At 48.6% G+C, this 19,399-nt stretch overlaps 4 protein-coding genes across 4 annotated transcripts; 1 reads left to right on the top strand and 3 right to left on the bottom strand.

The window, feature by feature from the left end:
• Nucleotides 1–396: 396 nt before the first annotated feature.
• On the bottom strand, nt 397–2,335 carry I303_101254 (uncharacterized protein; the record flags this gene model as incomplete). Its single annotated transcript, XM_018404622.1, has 4 exons — nt 397–497; nt 574–1,691; nt 1,772–1,913; nt 2,011–2,335. 4 exons carry the CDS (start codon nt 2,333–2,335, stop codon nt 397–399), a joined length of 1,686 nt encoding a protein of 561 aa, XP_018267276.1.
• A 1,435-nt stretch (nt 2,336–3,770) lies between these two features.
• I303_101253 (uncharacterized protein) lies at nt 3,771–9,130 on the bottom strand (the record flags this gene model as incomplete). Its single annotated transcript, XM_065968300.1, has 13 exons — nt 3,771–3,931; nt 4,051–4,225; nt 4,361–4,768; nt 4,832–4,891; nt 4,960–5,678; nt 5,737–5,882; nt 5,940–6,203; nt 6,293–6,507; nt 6,579–7,040; nt 7,098–7,238; nt 7,300–7,581; nt 7,640–7,855; nt 7,913–9,130. The coding sequence occupies 13 exons, from the start codon at nt 9,128–9,130 to the stop codon at nt 3,771–3,773; spliced, it is 4,467 nt and encodes a 1,488-aa protein (XP_065824372.1).
• A 2,300-nt stretch (nt 9,131–11,430) lies between these two features.
• On the top strand, nt 11,431–15,791 carry I303_101252 (uncharacterized protein; the record flags this gene model as incomplete). The annotated part of the gene is made up of 6 exons (XM_018404620.1): nt 11,431–11,640; nt 11,721–12,155; nt 12,215–13,199; nt 13,255–13,938; nt 13,995–14,147; nt 14,200–15,791. The coding sequence occupies 6 exons, from the start codon at nt 11,431–11,433 to the stop codon at nt 15,789–15,791; spliced, it is 4,059 nt and encodes a 1,352-aa protein (XP_018267274.1).
• Nucleotides 15,792–16,106: 315 nt separating this feature from the next.
• On the bottom strand, nt 16,107–18,221 carry I303_101251 (uncharacterized protein; the record flags this gene model as incomplete). The annotated part of the gene is made up of 9 exons (XM_018404619.1): nt 16,107–16,294; nt 16,382–16,469; nt 16,594–16,774; nt 16,842–16,915; nt 17,008–17,086; nt 17,173–17,358; nt 17,446–17,541; nt 17,670–17,865; nt 18,152–18,221. 9 exons carry the CDS (start codon nt 18,219–18,221, stop codon nt 16,107–16,109), a joined length of 1,158 nt encoding a protein of 385 aa, XP_018267273.1.
• Between the last annotated feature and the right edge of the window lie 1,178 nt (nt 18,222–19,399).

Here is a 19,399-nt window from a genome sequence, read left to right as displayed (position 1 = left end):
GAGCCTTCCTCCCTAGTCTCCCTATTCTTGTCACTTAGCTATATGTCAAAGGTGTCATAGTCATGGTCACATCTATAGTCGTTCACGAGCATGCATGCAATGTAATGTCCATATATTCGTTATGCTGATACCTCGAGACGGGCAGAATGTGTGCTCCTACTCAACCCCTATCAACCGACTTGTCGATCAATCTAATCGTGGTCGAGGTCTTCCTATACTGTAGTGCTTGTGGTGTTTGAGATGTTTGTGATGCGATCTGGTAAGCTGGATTAGAAATACAATGGAAAGTGCTGGGTGAATCTATATCTATGCCAGGTAATCAATCGGTTTGGGCTGAGAGTATCAAGGTGTAGCTAAGATTGGGAATTTGGGCTAAGCGTGGCTATCTGGTTTTATTTATTCGGCATATTCTAGTTCAGTTGTCGTTTCTCGTTGTGCTTTTTCCGGTTTTTCCACGAGTAGTCGTTGCACTATCAAATCCGCTACTACTTTACCGTCTGTCACGCGAACGGGAAAACCAAGTCATCGTCAGCAGCAGCAGGACGAGTTCGTAAACCCGAAGAGGGGACTCACTCAGTGGAATTTCGTTACCCTGGAACCCCTCTGGATAAGCTACTTGCGGAGTATCTGGCGCTGTGAACGCTTGATCGTCCCATATACCATAATGCCTTATCCCCAGCGCTCTCGAGGTGAACTCATAATCTTCCGCAAATCCTCCAGGGTAGAAGAACTCTATGACTGTTGACCGCGGGTTCTGGTTGTTCATCCATAAGAGATGGGTCAATCCGTTCCCATGTACACCCATCATGACTGTCGTCCTCGCCGATAGCCTGATCTGTTCGTCCCTCGAGAGTTTATCCATCGAAACGATGTTGACTTCCCAATTATATTTCTTCTCTAGCTCTTTCAGTTCCTTGACCAAGCTCTCGTGGCCTTCCTTCAGGAGCATTCGCCTACCCCATTCTTGCCTGCTGACATAGGTGATTACCGGTTTGCCCATCTTGGCTTGTTTCTCTTTGCGCATCTTCTCCAGCATCTCCTCCTTCTCTTCTTCCAGCGCTCCCTCTTCCTCTTCGAGCGCAATCAGATCCACATCAGGCTCAGCGTCCAGTCCTATCCCCAGACCAACATCTCCTGCTAAATCCAGATCACCGTTTGACCCGCCGACAAACTCGATCAGGTTTTTCCGGATAGGGGACCACCAGTACTTGCTAGCTGCCAGTGTGACAGCTTCACTAGCCGTCCGCCAGGTTTTGCCGAACTCTGGGCCCCGGAACGCTGCTGCCCGGTCCGCAAAAACTACTCGCTCCAACATGAATGCCCGTGCGGTATCGGCACGATCCAAGAAATCGTTCTGGTACTCGTACGACATGGAGGGGAAGATGGCGCGCGATAAGAAGGAGTTCATCTTGGCGTAATCGTTCCATTTACCAGCGGGAGTGTGGGGCATCATCATTCGGGACGGAGAAGGTAGATGGGTCACACCTTGAGCATTTATAGTCGGGTCTAAAGAGGCATAGGTCCGCCATAATCCGACCAGGAGTTCGGCGGCAAAATGGTAGTAGTGATCGAGGAATTGCGGTGGATCATTGACCAGGAATGTTGCACCGGATACGAGGGATGCTGAGTTGCCCCATAAACGTTTGGCTTCGGATGGGAAAATGATGCGCATGTCTTTCTCCGTTGGTTCTCTACGTGGCAGGGCAGACAATCAGATCAGTCTGAACGGAAACAATGGACAATATGTCATATGATAAGGGAAATGGCTCACCTCCCCTTTATCGACTCCTCGTCATTCCAAATCTCATTACCCGTACTGACCATCAACCGCAGAAGCGGCACCGACGACGGATTGTCCGTTACTATATACCACGTCCCGTTGAACAGGTATATCTGATCAAATATTGTCCAACCTACGCAGTCGCAATCCCAGTCGCACACGCATCAGCTCGAGTTTATCGTGATCATTTACGTCACATGAAATAGCTGCAGATTCGCGGCAGGACTCACCTGGCGCATGACCTAAAACCGTCGTCATGGTATTTCCCCCCTTATCATCCCATTTCACTTTCGCTTCCGACATCCCAGCTATCTTCGCCGTCTTCGCACCTACATCCGGATCATCGCTACTGCTTCCTGCTGTACTCGGTATTCTCTTGTTATCCCACTCGTTCTCATACCTATTTCCGAATCCAACTTTGAAGCCCAGCAACGAGTCTGAGCCTTTCGAGTCTGTGAATTTGAGGGAAAGGTCGAATTGCAGGATGAAACACATAAGTGTTGTCAGTATGAGGACGAGGACGATCTCCCTCCGTGTCGGGTGGAAGGACGCCATCTTGGGCGAGAGGAAGGAGGAGGGTGTAGGGGACTGAGATGTGAGTTGAGATGAGATTGAAGGGGGTTCCGCGGGATCAAGGATAGCCTAATCTGTATTTCTGGGGTGGAGAAGAGTAGGTAACGAGTTGATGAGTCGGTATTAGTTCACGCGAGCTGAACGTTCTTGAGGCCGCTTTCTGGTGGTAATGAATTCGCGTTCTTTTCGCTTTCCGGCAAAGGGACTGTCCGTCTCGGTTAAGAAGCCTGCAAGGGTTCGGTCCCTCTCGTGTCGTGTCGATGTCCTTTGGTCACAAGCTACAGATTATACTGTGTTTCAGGTGGTAATCTCGTTTTATGTACAAGCGAGTCGATATGAATACGGCGGATGTAGAATATATCAAGTAATTGATTGATTGAGTGAGTAAGTAAGTATAGAGGATATCAATTTGGTCCAAGCTCACAAAATACCGACAACAACAAGCCCAATGCCTGCACCTGCAAATGCCAATGCGAATGCGAGAGTGACACCGCCTGAAGGTTGATTCCAAAACACACCAATTCAGGGTATCATTTGGTAAAAATCAAAATTACTCGTAGTACTAGTGGGAAAACCCATCACATCGCCCTTCCCGCTAATTGTAATGCAGTACTCTCGTAGTAAGTTGTAATCAATTGTAATCGCGGGTAACACTGCGGATCTACTTCTGATTACGATTACACGTTATTGCAAGTTGTATTCCCATTCTGATATTCTGATAACCTAACCCAATCGCGCTAAAGATCTAGACCCCCCCAGTAAGCTGCATTTCGGAGAATTTATGCCTATAACCTAACGCAGGTCATTGTTTATCTCTTGCAGCCAGCAGCCTGTCTATCGTAACATGTCTGGTTGATAGCGCATCAATCATGTGCAGCGTGTAGGAGATAACAGTAGAACGAGGTACGAGTACATGTCGTCCAATTGATAGTGGACGCGTCATGCCGATATCAAGCGTTGTCTGCGTGTCATCGCGCTCCATTTCCTTCTTGGACGACGACCGTCTGATCAGCAAACATGTCCTCTCTGCTCTTCAGAGATCAGATAAACATGCAAAACTCCATAAGATACATGTCTGACCATACTATGCACATTCCATTCCATTCCTATCCAATCCAGTTAATGAAGAGAAAGTAAAAAAAAAGAATAAAATCCGCATCTTGAGTATAAGCAATAATCAAACTGAAAAGAAAGTAAGCTACATAACAATACCGAATCCACGATGCAATAGCAATTGTGATTCCCATTCCAATATCCAATTTTCCAATCCAAAAGGCCCAAGGCCCAAATCCCAAGGCCCTTCCTGTATGTATCTGTTCATCTAGTTTTCTAGATCATCTCGAGGGTATACTGTATTATCCTTCACTTACTGCGCCGAGGCAGCACGATAAAGATTAACGGACCTCCCCCTAACGCCCTACGTTCTGTTCATGTGACCGCTTAACCCGGTCGACATCCCAACATCGTACCTTTCATTCGCTTCTTGGAGAGGCACACCTACGCCGCTCTGAGTCGACATGGGCGCCGGGTTGGTAGTCAAGACTCTTGCGATGGCAGCTATCAAATCTCCTCGTCTCACTGTTGCGCGAAGATCAAGATCAGTCAATTTCTCATTCGTTCAAAAATGAGGCCCATGGCTTCGCTCATTCTAAATTTCTACATGATGAGTGGAGAGGATGCAAAGGATTACCACTCACAAGGCTTGGGTACGTAATGGTCCATTCCAGCTTCCAGACATCGTTCTTTATCACCTATCATCGCGTGCGCCGTCAAGGCTATTATCGGAGTTCGAGGGACCCCTTCGTTGGCTTCGAATTCTCTTATCAGGCCCGTGGCTTCCATACCTCCCATTACAGGCATCGACACGTCCATCTATGTCATCGATCACCATTGATCAGCCTTGTCCTTCATACTCGCCCTTGACTGTGATCTGAATAACAGAGACCTTGGAGGAGTGGAGGGAGGGATGAAGCGAAATGTGTTGGGAGGATGGGAGGGACAACTCACTAAGATCACATCAAACGGCGTTCGAGCCAATTGTCGTCTCTTATATTTCTCAATGGCTATCTCCCCATTATCCGCCACTTCGATCTTATGTCCCGCAACTTCCAGCAATTTCACCGCGAGTTTCTGATTGACCAAGTTATCCTCCGCGAGCAAGATGGATAAAACGGTATCTTTGACAGAATCTCCAGGTTGCATCTGGTGAGATTCCAATGCGGGGAGCATAGCAGCTGCTAGTTCGGTGGTTCCTAATGGAGTGGTGTAATAGGTATTGATACCCATCTCCAAGCAATCTTTGACGGGGATAGGCGATAATGATTGGTCGCTTGCTGAAGGCAGGGCAAGTAATCGTCGACGAGCTTCAGGGAGGTCTATGAATGATGGATTTTCCGGACCCGGTGGTCGATTCGACTAAAGCAGGCAGGTCAGTCAACTTGTCCGACTCAACACAGATTATTTCGCCTCTTCACTTACTGGAGCAAGGAGGACGATCGGAATATACCTCAGATATTCAATACCTCGCAATTCGCTGGCCTGCGAATCAAAAGATATCTCGATTCAGCACACAGTCCGTAAGTCGAGGAAAAGGCAGTCAAACTCACAGCTTTAAGCGAATCCACAATCATAGTATCGAACATGGTCAACCCCTGCTGAGGTAGATTATACACCTCCGAGACCGCATGAATGACGATCGGCTTGAGGCCCAGCTCAATCAACAAATTCGAAACACCAAATTCGTCTCCCAGAGTATCGATGAACAAGACGTTCCTTCCTTGCCATGGTGCCAGCCGACTATTGATCTCTTCCCTTGGGGTCGTCGTGATTTCAGCTACAGTGGTGAAGTAGAATCTTGATCCTGCACCATATTCACTCTCCACCCATAGATCACCATTCATCAGGTTGACCAATCTCTTACTGATCGTCAAACCTAATCCCGTTCCACCGTATTTTCGCGTCGTCGATCCATCGGCTTGAGCGAATGTATCGAAAATCACATCCAATTTATCTTGCTTGATACCAATACCCGTATCGGCTACGCAGAATTCTAAGCCGACCGCATTGTTGACATATCCTTTCACTCGACAAGAGAGCGCGACTTGACCCTTCGTCGTAAACTTCACCGCATTACCGATTAAATTGGTGATGACTTGTCGGAGACGGAGAGGATCACCAATAAGGGTGTCGGGGATCGTGGGGTCGATGTCGAATATCAAATCGAGCTTGTTCTGCGCAGCTTTGACACAAAGTGTCTTGAGCACGCTGAACACTGCGAGTCGAAGCGAGAACGCGATCTGCTCCATAGTCATTCGACCAGCCTCGACTGGGAAGCCAAGCTTTGTCAGCTGAAGCTTTACATGGCAAGCGGTTTGGTAGCTCACTCTTGGAGATATCCAGAATATCATCAATGATGGTCAACAGCGAATTGGCCAAACTCGAGACAATCATGAGATTCTCCCTTTGTTGTCTCGTCAATTCGCTTTCTAGGGTCAGGGCAGTCATACCGATGATACCGTTCATAGGCGTTCTTATCATCACCTGTATCAGCTAATTCCTTCATTCACGTTATTGCGAGATGACACACCTAATCTCGTGAGACATATTGGCTAAGAATTCTGACTTAGATCGATTCGCCATCTCAGCTTCTTGCCTAGCCTTGGTGTTCTTCTCGATTGATTCTCGAAGATTGTAAACCATTTGATTGATCTTAGTCTTCAAACTATCCATTTCACCGGACGCTTCAACGGTGATGAACCTCGTGAAATCTCCGTCGGTTGCCGCAGCTGAGATTTGGGCGAACGCTCGCACTTGCGATGTCAAGTTCGACGCCATCGTGTTCACATTGGATCTGCACAGTCACAAATTGGTCAGCTCAAAGGACGATGGGCAGTATTGTCAGGCTGTCAATATGGTGTAGTGGTCTGAGGCGTCACCTACGTGATCTCTTGCCATGTTCCTTCTATATTTTCAACTTCAGCCTGTACACCCAATTTACCTTCCGTTCCTACTTCTCTAGCTACACGGGTCACCTCCGCAGCGAAGATCGCCAATTGGTCAATCATATTATTGATGGTGTTCACCAAGTCCAGGATCTCTCCAGACACTTTGACTCCCACCACTTTCTGCGTCAGATCACCTCTGGCCACAGCGGTCTGCCCAAGAATATCCAACCATCAGCCTGAATCGCGGCAGAAACGATGGAAGGCAGCTGAAGCGGACTTACAGTAGCATGAGCAATAGTTCGTACTTGCTCAGTCAAATTGGCAGCCATGATATTCACGCAATCCGTCAAATCCTTCCACGTTCCAGCTACGTGGGGCACACGAGCTTGACCACCCAATCTTCCATCCGTTCCCACCTCTCGCGCTACTCGCGTCACTTCCGACGAGAACGATCTCAGGGATTCCACCATATTGTTCACGGTGTTCTTCAACGAGGCGATTTCACCAAACGCTTCGACAGCAATCAATTTACTAAGATCTCCTGCTGCCACCGCCGTCGTGACCTCCGCCACGGATCGCACTTGCGTTGTCAAGTTCAGCGCCATCAGGTTCACATTGTCCGTCAAGACTTTCCAGGTTCCTTCTACGTTGGGTACATCGGCTTGTCCTCCTAGTTTACCTTCTGTTCCTACTTCCAATGATACACGGGTTACTTCCGCGGCGAAGACGGTAAGTTGGGCAACCTGAACGCCAAGATATATGATTAGCTTGAATAATCACTTAAAGATGAATAGACATACCATATCGTTCACGGTGATCTTCAATTCCAAAATCTCTCCTTGAACATCGGCGTTGACTGTCTTGGTTAGATCTCCTCGCGCTACGGATTTTGTGACTTCTGCAATTTCTCGCACTTGATCCGTTAGATTCCTAGCCATTTTCTGCCAGATATGCTCTGGGTCAGCACCTGACTCTGATCATCTAGCTGATGAAGTCACTCACGTTCACATTGGTTGTTAAATCATCCCATACACCTTCCACACCGGGCACGACGGCTTGTCCACCCAGCGTACCGTGAGTTCCTACTTCGAGCGCTACACGGGTTACTTCATTGGCGAATATCGTGAGTTGCATTATCATAGAGTTGACGGTGTTCTTGAGTACTGCCATTTCACCTTCCGCTTCAATCTCAATCATCTTGCTGAGATCTCCTCGAGCTACAGCCGTGGTGACGCTACCGATCGACCGCACTTGAGTTGTTAAACTTTCACACATTCGATTCACCTGAACCGAGCACGTTGTTCAGCTATTGGTCACTCTTCACAAACGACTTGGAGCTCACATTGACCGTAAGATCCTTCCATACACCTTCAACATCGGGTACATTTGCTTGTCCACCTAATTTACCTTGCGAACCCACTTCCAGTGATACCCTAGATACCTCGTCTGCCAGCGTACGCAGTGACATCACCATTCCATTTACAGTAGTTTTCAGTTCAGCGATCTCTCCAGAAGCCTCAACGTCGATGGTCTCGCTCAGGTCACCTTTGGCAACGGCCTGGGGATTTATGTTGCGTCAGCTGCGGACGCTGATCGGAATGAGCATGATACTCACCTTGGTCACCTTTGCGATACTTCTCACTTGATTGGTCAGATTGGCAGCAAGTTTGTTGACAACAGCAGTCAGCTCTCTCCAAGTACCTTCGACACCCTCGACGACAGCTTGACCACCGAGTTTACCCTGAGTTCCTACTTCGAGAGATACACGTTCCACTTCTACAGCAAAAGTTTGTAATCGGTCCACCATGGCGTTGATAATATTCTTCAATTCAGTCATAGCTTGACCTTCTACGGGGACGATAATTTTCTGAGTCAAGTCACCGGTAGCTACGGCTTTACAGACCCGGGCGATGTCTTGAACTTGCGCTTTGAGTAATTCTAATTCCTTTTCAGCCGACATACCAGAATCACCAACAGACCAGGATGCCGAGCCTGGTCCACCGGTTAGGACGCTTTGTCCAGAAGGAGTTGTCAAGATAGAGTGAGGGTTGTAGCCGTGTCCGAAACCAGTTGAGGATGAAGGCAACTGTCTCATCTGAGCATCAGGTGTAGACAGAGATACAGACAAGGGGTGAGAAGCGTAGACAGAAGCGTTTTGCGATTGAGGATAAACTGCCGAAGGTGTGTTATCGGTGACGGGTCGAGCGCATGTCGGGCACACCGGTGTCGGTCCAGCTGTGACGTGCAGAGGGTTTGTTATGGGCGGAGTCCATTCTGGGGTGAGCAGTTCGGAAGCTTGATGTATACCTGGAGGTAGCTTCGTTGGCTGATGAACTACCCCTTGATTTCGTTCGGTAGCCCAAACTCTCTCTCCCAAAGCTATGATAGCTCGTTCTATAGCTTCTTCAGCTGGCGTCTTCTTGCCTGGGAATGTGGACAGCGTAAGGTGACCAGCTGGATCCTGTCCGTTGGTCGGGAATGGGAATGCCGGTGAAGGATGTTGAGAGATAAGCGAGAGCAAGGCGAGGGTATGCGCTTGAAATGCCGTGGACCCCTCAGTCGCCAGTATTGGCGAGTGGGTATTCGCGCGGGACATCTCGTCGTAAGGACGCTTGTGCCCACTTACTTGAGGGGTAGGTTGGAGGAATTGAGAAGGAATGACGGGAGAGGATATGGTGTGGGAGGTCGCGGTAGGCGAAGAAGTTTGATGTGTTGTTGGGGACGAGGATCGGAGGAACTCTGCCTCAGGATCCGCACAGTAACGGTCGAAAGGAGATTGCAGCGAGGGGGACGCTGTCAGCACATGATTGATGTCAGCTAGGTCTATTGACATGTTGACAATTCTCGAATTTGCGCTCGTGCTGGAAGTCTATGAAGAGTGGTGATGTACGAAGTTGCAGGGCTTGCTGAGGATGAATTTAGAGGGTAGAAGTTGGGTTGGGATGGACCACGACTACACCAGTTCCAGTGAACCATGGCTGTTCAATGAATGGAAAGCTTATCTAATGAAGTGAGACAAATTGTCCAATATACCTCCAATCTAGGTTCAAAAGCTGAGAGATGACAGATTTTTCCCATCCGTTCCTCCGGTTCTGTCGATGATCTGTCCATCGATTCGGCTGTTCCTCGCAGGGGACAGGAAGCTCTTGAGACAACAGGAGCGTTGAAATTACTCACTTGTAATGGACTGTTAACCCTATTCTCGCCTTCTGATCGCCAACTGTTAATGAATGAACAGAATCGACCTCGAAGGATGACCTTTCAGCAGGACTGATGTACCACAAGAAGCTGCACTTGGTATCCGCTAATGTTGGTCTGACGTGCTAAATCACTAGCGCTACCGAATTGATCGCGATGACGTTTGACGAAACGAGCAAGAAGGCCAAAAGGGGGCGTGCAAGGATAGTCGGTGTTGGTGCCAATAAGGGAGTTTTAATGTCGAATTCGAAAGGAGGCACAATGGCGGTAGGATAGATGTGAGGACCGTGCAGAACTTTGGTTGAGCACTTAAATGCTTTTGAGGATGTTTGTGTGGATCTTTGAGGGGTGATCGTGAGATAGCAAAAGACCTACAAAGCCTACTTAATGCCAATTACCTGAGCTCCGTCCGAAAAGCGCCGAAAGGTATTTATCTCCTCTGCCCTCACTCGATGACGCTGAGGGCAAGATGGATGGGATCGAGCAGCGAACGCTCGATATAGTCGATGAACCGTGTATGTCGACTTCACGTCTCACTGTCCGTAGATCTGTCCCGATGAAGAGGAACGGAACGATCAAGCGATAAGAGGACAGGTGATGTTGAATCAAGGTCAAGTAATGTGCCTTTTGAATGTAGGCGAGACAAAGACAATTGAGCTGTTGAATGGACCCCGGGTGCCGAGCGAGTGAGCAGTCAAAAGGATGCTTCTTTCCGTGTGGTGGGGTTTCAGGTGTGGATAAGATATCAGACGAAGCCCGTCTCATCTGAACTGAACAAGACCAGCATGTAGCAAGTAGATTATTTAGGTGTTCTTAGCGCTTGTTCCACGCGGCGAGGCGTACACAATTGCATAGGATCCAACTCAACCCCTGAATACATGCCTGACTATTCCAATTAAACGTGAACAAAATCCCAGTCATTCCGGAGTCGCCCCTTAATGAATCCTGTACTTATCTGATATTTAGCCTTGAGCCTATTTATGCTTTTCTTTCCCCCCCGTTACTGGTCCCTGACGGTCCGGTTGACTTGGTGTACTTTTAACCATTTTTACCCGTGCTCCTGTACAAACGTACGAACAAAAGCACATATTTGGATCCGAGACCTCGCTGCGAGGGTTATTTATTCGTTTGGAGTCACTCAGCATCCCTCTTGCTTGCCTATATAGGGAGCTTGGTGAAATGACGAAGAAACTGTCAGGTCAAACATGGAGCGGAAAAATGGGAACACGTTTGATCTGCGCAAGCAGACGTTCACGTAAATGAGTGACATGAAACTCCCTGACATAGCTTCACGACTTGTCCCTGGGGAGGCCAGCCGGAGGTCTTCATACATCTTTTGAAAGAAGCAGAAATGTCTCATCGACACCGCCATCGCGTGTCAATGTATGCTCTGATACTTTATATATGACTCGTGAATTATCAGGAGGCTGCAAAGGCTCGACGCAGCAGCAGAAGCATCCGGGCCGATTGAGCGATGCCTGAGGGATGTTGATGCCGATGCTTCTGTGCCCCCTCGACCCGAGTTACTGGGTCGTCCGTGTCTTCCGCTAGGAACCGTCACATGTTGCAGGTATACCAGAAGTGTGTACCGTTCGTGTCTGCTCGATGCGCCATGGTCATCCAAGCAGATCGCCTTAGGCAACCATGACCCAGTCGTCAAGCAGCTGAGCCGGTCATGCTTGTCGCCTCTGTCACTTCCATGATCTCCGCCAGAAGCGCGTTCACCCAACCCACGGTATAGTATGCCCTTGTAGCCGGGATACTCGGATGTTATGAAGATCATGTCACGTGAACCGACTCCGAGCGGCGAAGACCGACACAACCAAGATTTTACGAGCCGAATGTTGATGATTTCCAAGTCTCATAGGAAAGTTGCAGCTATTCATACGGACATACGGACTAACTTATATCGACGCGAGTCAGCCTTCAAGCGACATGGCAGGCCCACCCGTGAGAGAGCGGTATAATGCCAAAGCACGAGGCTCAGTGGCTGGAGGATCAAGTCACAAGAAACGAAAGAGAATCAAGAGGGACGAGAATGGTGATCCAATATTCGATCAGGTGGAGGATAGTACTGAAGTAGCGGACGATGATCCGACTGCTGGGATGTCCAGTAAGAAGAAAAAGAGGTTCGAGTCGTTTATGGTGAGTCCCGCAAATACCGCTCAGCCTAGCCTTATTAGTCTCAAGGGCACCGCTGATGATTGACTGCGCGCGATGAATAGGCAAAGAAATTGAAAACGGAACAAAGGCTAGAAACTCTCAAACTCCTCCAATCGCTTCAACCGACCACCTCTACTTCCGCTTCACTCTTATCGTCCTCCACACTGGGTCAGAACCCATTGAATCCTACTAGTGCGCAAGAGCGGTTCGATAAGAAGGAGGATAAATTGGTCAGACAGGGAATCAGTAAACTCGCTAAGAGATACGGCGAACGGGATTCTGACGCAAGTAGTTCTGGTGACGACGAGTTCGAGCAGAAGTCGAAGAGCAAAGGCAAGGGCAAAGAGAAGGAACGTCTGGTCGAGATTATCAGAGATGGAGCGGAAGAAGAGGAAGATGATCGAGTGAAGTCAACAGTCATTCCTAGTAAAAGCGATATCAAGGCGAAGGAGAAAGCTCAGGCCAAGGGTCAAGGAAAAGGGAAGATGCCCAAAAAGGTGTGTCCTCCACACTGTCATGATAATCCCTCTCACTGCTCATGCGTGATGTCTTCTAGGCGAATTGGAACCCAAATCTACTACCCACTCAGCCAACTTCAACATCATCATCGTCAGAATTCGATTCTTCAGACTCAGCAAACGATACCTCTGACGACGAGGCAGAAGACCAACCTGCAGCTGGTCCATCTTCTCCTCGCCGACCCCAATTACCTGTGACCAAACCTCTACAGGACGAGACTTCTAAAGCACCACCACCGTCAGCACCAAAGACTTTTGGCGGGGCTTTGAAAAAGGCTGTAGACGGTGTGACAGTCCAACCCAGGGTGGAGATACGGAAGAAAAAACCTATCATTGACTATAGGTTTTCGCGAGGTCTACGGGATGGCGAGGAAGCCGAAGATGAGGAGGACAGCGACGACGCAAGTGACGGCTTAGATGTTGACGATGAAGATGACGGCGAGGAGGATGCGGACACAGAAGACGACGAAGGCGAAGAAGAAAGCATGAGTGGAAACTCGAAGGCAGATGAGGAGAGCGGGTCAGAAGAGTCTGACGAGGAAGGTGAAGACGAGAACATGGAAGAGGAGACCAAGCCTCCGCCGAAGAAGCGTGCACTGGGATTCAAAGATTGGGCTCTTAAGCAAATGGGGCAGACTGAACCAACTCAGAACCCTGATCTTCTGAGCACCGACGTTGCAAAATCGTCCACCTCGACTTCCTCTACCACCGATACTCCATCCATGCCCATGCCCAAGGTGGGAAATCTTGTGGGTCCACTTGGGGAAAAGACGACTATTCCTGCAACATCTCTACTCGATCAAAGCAAAGATAGCCAAACATCGACTGTGCGACCGATCGTCAAGAGGCGGGAGTCTGTTTCCGAGGCAAGGATGAATCTGCCTATTTTGGCTGAAGAGCAATCGATCATCGAATCAATATTGATGAATCCCGTCGTCATCATCTGCGGTGAGACTGGAAGTGGTAAGACCACGCAGGTGCCGCAGATGTTGTATGAAGCCGGGTTCGGGTTCAAAGGATCAGGTGAGCTGCGATTGGGTTTCTCCCGAAGAATGGGGCTTGCTGATACCAGATATAGATAATCCGGGTATGGTGGCTGTCACTCAGCCTCGAAGGGTAGCAGCAGTATCGTTGGCCGAGAGAGTCCGATCCGAACTCAACTTTCCTCCGAAATCAAGTGTGGTAGCTCATCAAATCCGATATTCATCCACCACATCGTCCAGCACCTCGATCAAATTCATGACTGACGGTGTACTTCTCCGGGAGCTATCGACGGATTTCCTACTCAGCCGCTACAGCGTAGTCGTAGTAGATGAAGCCCACGAGCGGGGTGTGAATACCGATGTGTTAGTAGGAGTTTTGAGCAGAGTCGCGAAGTTGAGAGAAAAACTATGGAGAGAGGGCAAGAAAGAAGTCAAACCGCTTCGAATCGCGATTATGTCCGCTACACTTCGAGTATCGGATTTTGCAGAGAATACCAACTTGTTCAATACTCCGCCGCCAATCCTTCATATCACGGCAAGACAACATCCAGTCACTCTTCACTTCAGTCGGAGGACTGTCAGTGATTACGTCACGGAAGCTTACAAGAAGATTTGCAAGATACATAATAGACTACCACCCGGGGGTATTCTGGTCTTTATGACTGGGCAAAGCGAGATTCAAGGCTTGTGCCGGAAGCTGAACAAGAAGTACGGAAATACGAAGGGCAAGCAAGTCGCGGATAAGATAGACAAACCTGAAGTAGCATTGCCTATACAAGGTACGTCCGGAAGTTCACAAAGTATACATCATCGAGCTGATCTCCGATTGATACAGAACAAGAAGCTGAAGATGTAGAACTTGGAGGCGATAACGATCTGGCCGCTGATGTCGATGATGGAAACGCGGACAGCGATCCAGAAGGCTTGGACACCGATGATGAGGATATTGAGGGTATCGAAGGACTGGATATTGACGAGGCGACAGATAGTGAGCGGTTACTTTGAAGCATCACTATCACGTTGGCTGATCCGCGGTGCAGCCCCGATGCACGTCCTTCCATTATATTCACTTTTATCGAACGAACAGCAAATGCAGGTATTCAAGCCTCCTCCCGAAGGACATCGGCTAGTCATCATCTCCACCAACGTTGCAGAAACATCCTTGACCATTCCTGGTATCCGCTACGTCGTCGACTCGGGAAGAGCGAAAGAACGACAATACGATTCCGCTACTGGAGTCCAATCTTTCCAAGTCTCATGGATCTCGAAAGCCTCTTCCCAACAAAGAGCAGGTCGAGCGGGACGTACTGGTCCCGGACACTGCTATCGTCTGTACTCCTCAGCACTGTACGAAGATCATTTCGAGCAATTCTCTCAACCCGAAATCCTCAGAATGCCAATCGAATCGATTGTCCTCCAGATGAAGTCTATGAACATAGACCAAATTATAAACTTCCCCTTCCCCACGCCTCCCTCGCAGATTGCCCTGCGCAAAGCCGAAGTACTGCTCACGAATCTCGGAGCGTTGGAAAGAGGCACGAAAAGTCAGATGGTCGGCGGTATTCTCAAGTACGGCTTGGAAGGTGGCAAAGTGACGGATTTGGGTATCAAGATGTCGAGTTATCCGGTAACGCCTAGATTCGCCAAGATGCTCATCCTCAGCCAGGACCAGCATAATTGTCTGCCGTATATCATAGCTATCGTGGCCGGTCTCAGTGTGGGTGATCCGTTCATCCATGAAAACACACTGGATTTGGACGACAATGCAGAAGACGAAGACGAAGACGGAGACGACAAGAGTAGGAAGAAATTGGAATTGAGTCATATCAAGAAACAAGAGATCCGGGAGAAAGAAGAGCGCAGGGAAATCAGAAAGCGTTATTTCAAATCGCAAGCTCAATTTAACGCTTTGGGCGGCGGAACAAGTGATTTGTTCAAGCTCCTCTCTGCGATCGGAGCATACGAATACGACCCTTCGCCTACCTTCTGCAACAAGAATTTCCTGAGGCCGAAAGCGATGCAAGAGATCCATCAACTCCGTAATCAGATCTCAGCAATCGCTAAAGTCCCCCTTGGTAAATTGCTCCCACCGAATGAGACGCAATTGAAAGTGATCAGACAAATCATAACGGCTGGGTTCATCGATCAGATCGCCATACGGGAAGATGTGATACTCAAAAAAGGGGGTGGTGGATATACTTATGAATCTAGTCGAGGTGTCAAATACCGTATAAATTCTTCGGCTTCGGCTTCGGGTCCGACCTCAAGTAAAGAAGAGGGGATATATATACATCCATCTTCCAATTTGTTCCATAAATCTCCACCTGATTTCATGGTTTACATCGAGGTCACACGATCCCAGCAAACCGGTAAAACATGGTTGAAGAATCTGACCAAGATCAATCCGAATTGGCTCAGCACGTTGGGTAAGAATCAATGTACTTTCTCGAAACCGATGGAAATGCCCTCAGCCTCAAATAAAAATCGAGTCTCGAGAGTGATTAAGAATAAAGAGGGGATAGAAGAGAGAGACGTGTTTGTGACGCCCCATTTCGGGGAATTGGGGGTCGAGTTGCCGGTGATGAAGATGAAACAGCGTAAAGAAGGAGCGAGGTGGGTTTTGGTGGAGTGAGTTGTAACGTGTCATAACTATGGATTATGCACAACATATGCGGTCGGATTAGACGTCGAATACGTGCTTCGTGTCTCAGGTGGTCAGGTTGCGTGACACTTTGCAGATATTGTTCAAACTCAACAATGTAATAATCACGATATATTCCGTCGAATGCATGGTCCAAGCAGACTCTGCTTGATCGAAATAAGATCATCGATCAAAGATCCAGAATTGCGTTATTCCTGCTCATGATGGGTGCGAAGAAGCTAATGGTCACACCACACAGGCCATATATATACGATTCTGATACTCCTAAGCGCGAGCACATCAATATCAATAGTGCTCGTCTCTCTGCAACTCGTGCACTTTGCCCGTACTCAGCCCCAGAGCTTCCCTTCTACTTGTGGCATTTGGAGCGGACGCTACTGAGATTGGCTTTTCCGCAAGGGACGAGACCCTCGTACCGTGTCTTGGCTCGTTGGTCTCTTCGTCGAGGTAATCGTAGACCGCCGAGTGGATTGCTGTGTATAGAACAGAACAAGATAGCACAGAGATTAGCTGGCTGTTAATGCTGCAGCGGAAATGAGTGATTGAGACAGATCACTTACAGATCCTATTATCCCACAAAGCAGATGTTCTAGAGGTCCACTTGAATCGGATTTGGATATCTGTGTTCTGCTCGTAAACTTGGAAGAGCTACCATTCAAGGACAAAATCAGCCTTGTTGCCATATGATAAATGAATGGAATGGTCGGTTATTGAGAAGAGATGACACGGGCCCATCTCAAAGGACATAGGGAGCAGGAGACGATTGACTGACCTTCTTCAAAATAGCTTGAGCTTCAGAATACTCAAATCCTTTAATCCCAACTGTATATCGGGAATTGACGAAAAGAGCCTTCCATCCTGTGGCGGGATTGACCCTCACAAGAGGGTGCGCGTTGATGATGGGCGCTTGTTTGCCGGTCACAGGGTCGGTGTAGCTGTGAGCAGATCGATACCTGCAAAGAGGAATGCCCCTCAGTCAGTGCTTTACATCTGGGTGTTCAGGGAGGGGAAAGGACGTACAATCCCTCAAGAGGCTCGATGAGTTTCTGGAAAGCAGGTGAGAGCTTGTCGTATGCCGCATAGCCTGATGCCCACTATGAACACCTAAGTCAGCGCCGATATAGCTGAACGAGATTGCGATGGATCATGTATCATTGTTCAATGAGGAGTCAGTGGCATTACTCACCAAGGTGTCACCTCCTACTCCGGGAATATGATCGAGATGCAGATGCGTGACTCCGGGAGGTTGGGGTTCATGAGTCAAGCTAAGAGTTACAGTATGGACAATGAGCGGGAAAGCAAACCACGACATGTGATGGATTATGAGCCAGGGAGTGAACGATGAACCCACTCAGTATGCCATTTCTGGGTCCCAAACGGACTCTTGTAATCCGGATCAAGCCCATTAGTCTTGGCAATCTCATCCGTGATGATAGTCACTCCTGGCAAGTCCTTGTGTACTCTAGCTGCAGTAGGATGTACTTCGGGTACGCCGTACCATTTTCCAAGTTCGAGTTGATCTTGAGGTGTCAACGTTCTGCAAGACCCCTCATTAGCCTACTGAGGATTCTCCGACATGGGGGGAGAGTAACGGTATGGATCTCTGCGCAATGATACGACTCACTGATCTCGGAAGAAGACCACCGTTCGTTCAGCGATGAGTAGACCAAGCTCGTCTTTCTGTTGATCTGTGAGGTCTGATAATTGCAAGCCGACGATCCTGATCAAGGAGAAGATACAGAATCACAAGTCAGTATGTGTATTAGGAACAGCCATGAAAAGAGAAAACAGTATAGCGATCACCCATGCTACCATCTAGAGAAAATCAATCTTGAGAGTTGGACTTACTCGGTACCAAGATGAGGAGAAAGATGAATGACCTCTTTAGCCGCACCGAATAGAGCTTTCTTTTCTCTGTCAGCCCTTGCGCCAGGCTCTTTGAAGGTCCATTCTTGTTTCCTCAAGGCTGCGTCCAGATCTTTGGGCTTATCCGGGTAGTATGGGTATCCCTGCGATAGGTCGAGTCCAGCGTTTTCGAGTCTCTCTAGTGGATCATGGGCATCAGCGACTCAACGGGCGTAAAGCAGTTCACATGCAGCTAGCAGAGAGTGTCGGGAGGGAAGCAAGATCTGTAGATGGGACTGTGGAGAGGGGAGAGAGCCAACCCGAAAACTGGCGAGGACGTGGGGACAGATACGGCAAAGGCTGAGACGAGAGTCTGATGAAGAGTTCAAGCCGGAAAGAGGTTGAGATCCTCTCTGTTGAACCTGGACGGCTGATGGGGGCAAGGACGAGGATACAGTAAGAGTGCAGAAGAGCTGGGATCTCACCTTTAGTCGATTTGGCAAGATGGAAAGGTCGACCTTTCGAATCGTGATTGTTGGCTACTGCAATAGGCATTTTGTGGAGACTTTCACAAAAGAATTGGCCTGGATAGTTCGAATGAGGTGAGCGAGTTTGCGATGAGCGAACAAGGGAGATTCTTTCGAAATTATTGGGCGTGTTTTAAATATACTTGTTTGGCTGGATGCATGTTCAGATGTCATGAGCACGTCAGCCGACATTACCCGAAAGCAATTGGATACTCCAATGTGACATCGATAACGCAATCATCTGTCCACCTCAGCTAGATGCACGCTGAATAATAGTACGTCAAATCAGCTGGTCTGCAGGTCATCGGTCAAAGGCGCAGGTAGCGCGAAATATGACACCATCGATAAGATTGCAAAACATTTTCTCCGCTTTATCATCCCTTGTTATAGACTCGACTGAGGTTTTCACACAGTTCCGACTTCTGCACAGCTCCCACGAAGGCGACCTGCTGCAGCAACAAAATACATCTGCGACTCAAGCAGAAAGGTCATTCTGTACAGTACTCTATGCCATACTTTGAGGTATCGTCTCCTTCGACGGCACGCTATTATCTTTGGCTGCGATCGGTCATGTCCGATGACGGCTTCGGAGGGCCGGAAGTGATTTACAGCTCTGCGGTTTCATGTAGCTCTCTGAGGAGGCACTCACAACTTGTACAACAGGGACGACAAGGGATGTGTTGCACAGTGAACGGCTCTGCTCCGCCCAGACGGGAGCGTAAGCATGAGATTGCAAAGACATACGATTATGGCTTTTCCAAGCGTATCCTACCGGAACCTGCCTATCTTCCTTCGTTTCGAAGAGTCATGTCTGCTATCTCAATAAACAATCCGAAACACCAGCATTATCTGTGAGAGCTGCGTTGTGACTCATCGAGTGAACAGCGTGTACATAAAAAGTGTTGGCAAATTGCATGTATGAGCGAGCTCGCATTTGTCGCATAACAATATAGTTACGGTACCACGAACGGGAGAAGTTGGGGCACTCTACCGGTGATGTCATGACTTTTGGTGTGACTATGTCATCGGTTGCACGTCATTGGTCGATTGGTAGTCCACCTTCGATCCTCATTCCTCACCGTACCCATCTGCACCGTCGTGTATGATATACCTACCTACAACGTTCCTAATTGAGTATTGAATGAGTCTCATCGGGAAGCTATTAGCGATACTTGCTGCTTGTTCGCCTCCATACACGCTTTATGC

Source organism: Kwoniella dejecticola, chromosome 1, assembly GCF_000512565.2.
Source record: "Kwoniella dejecticola CBS 10117 chromosome 1, complete sequence".
Classification (NCBI taxonomy): Eukaryota; Fungi; Basidiomycota; class Tremellomycetes; order Tremellales; family Cryptococcaceae; genus Kwoniella; species Kwoniella dejecticola.
Note: the sequence above shows the minus strand (reverse complement) of the source record. Positions and strands in the feature narration are given on the sequence as shown.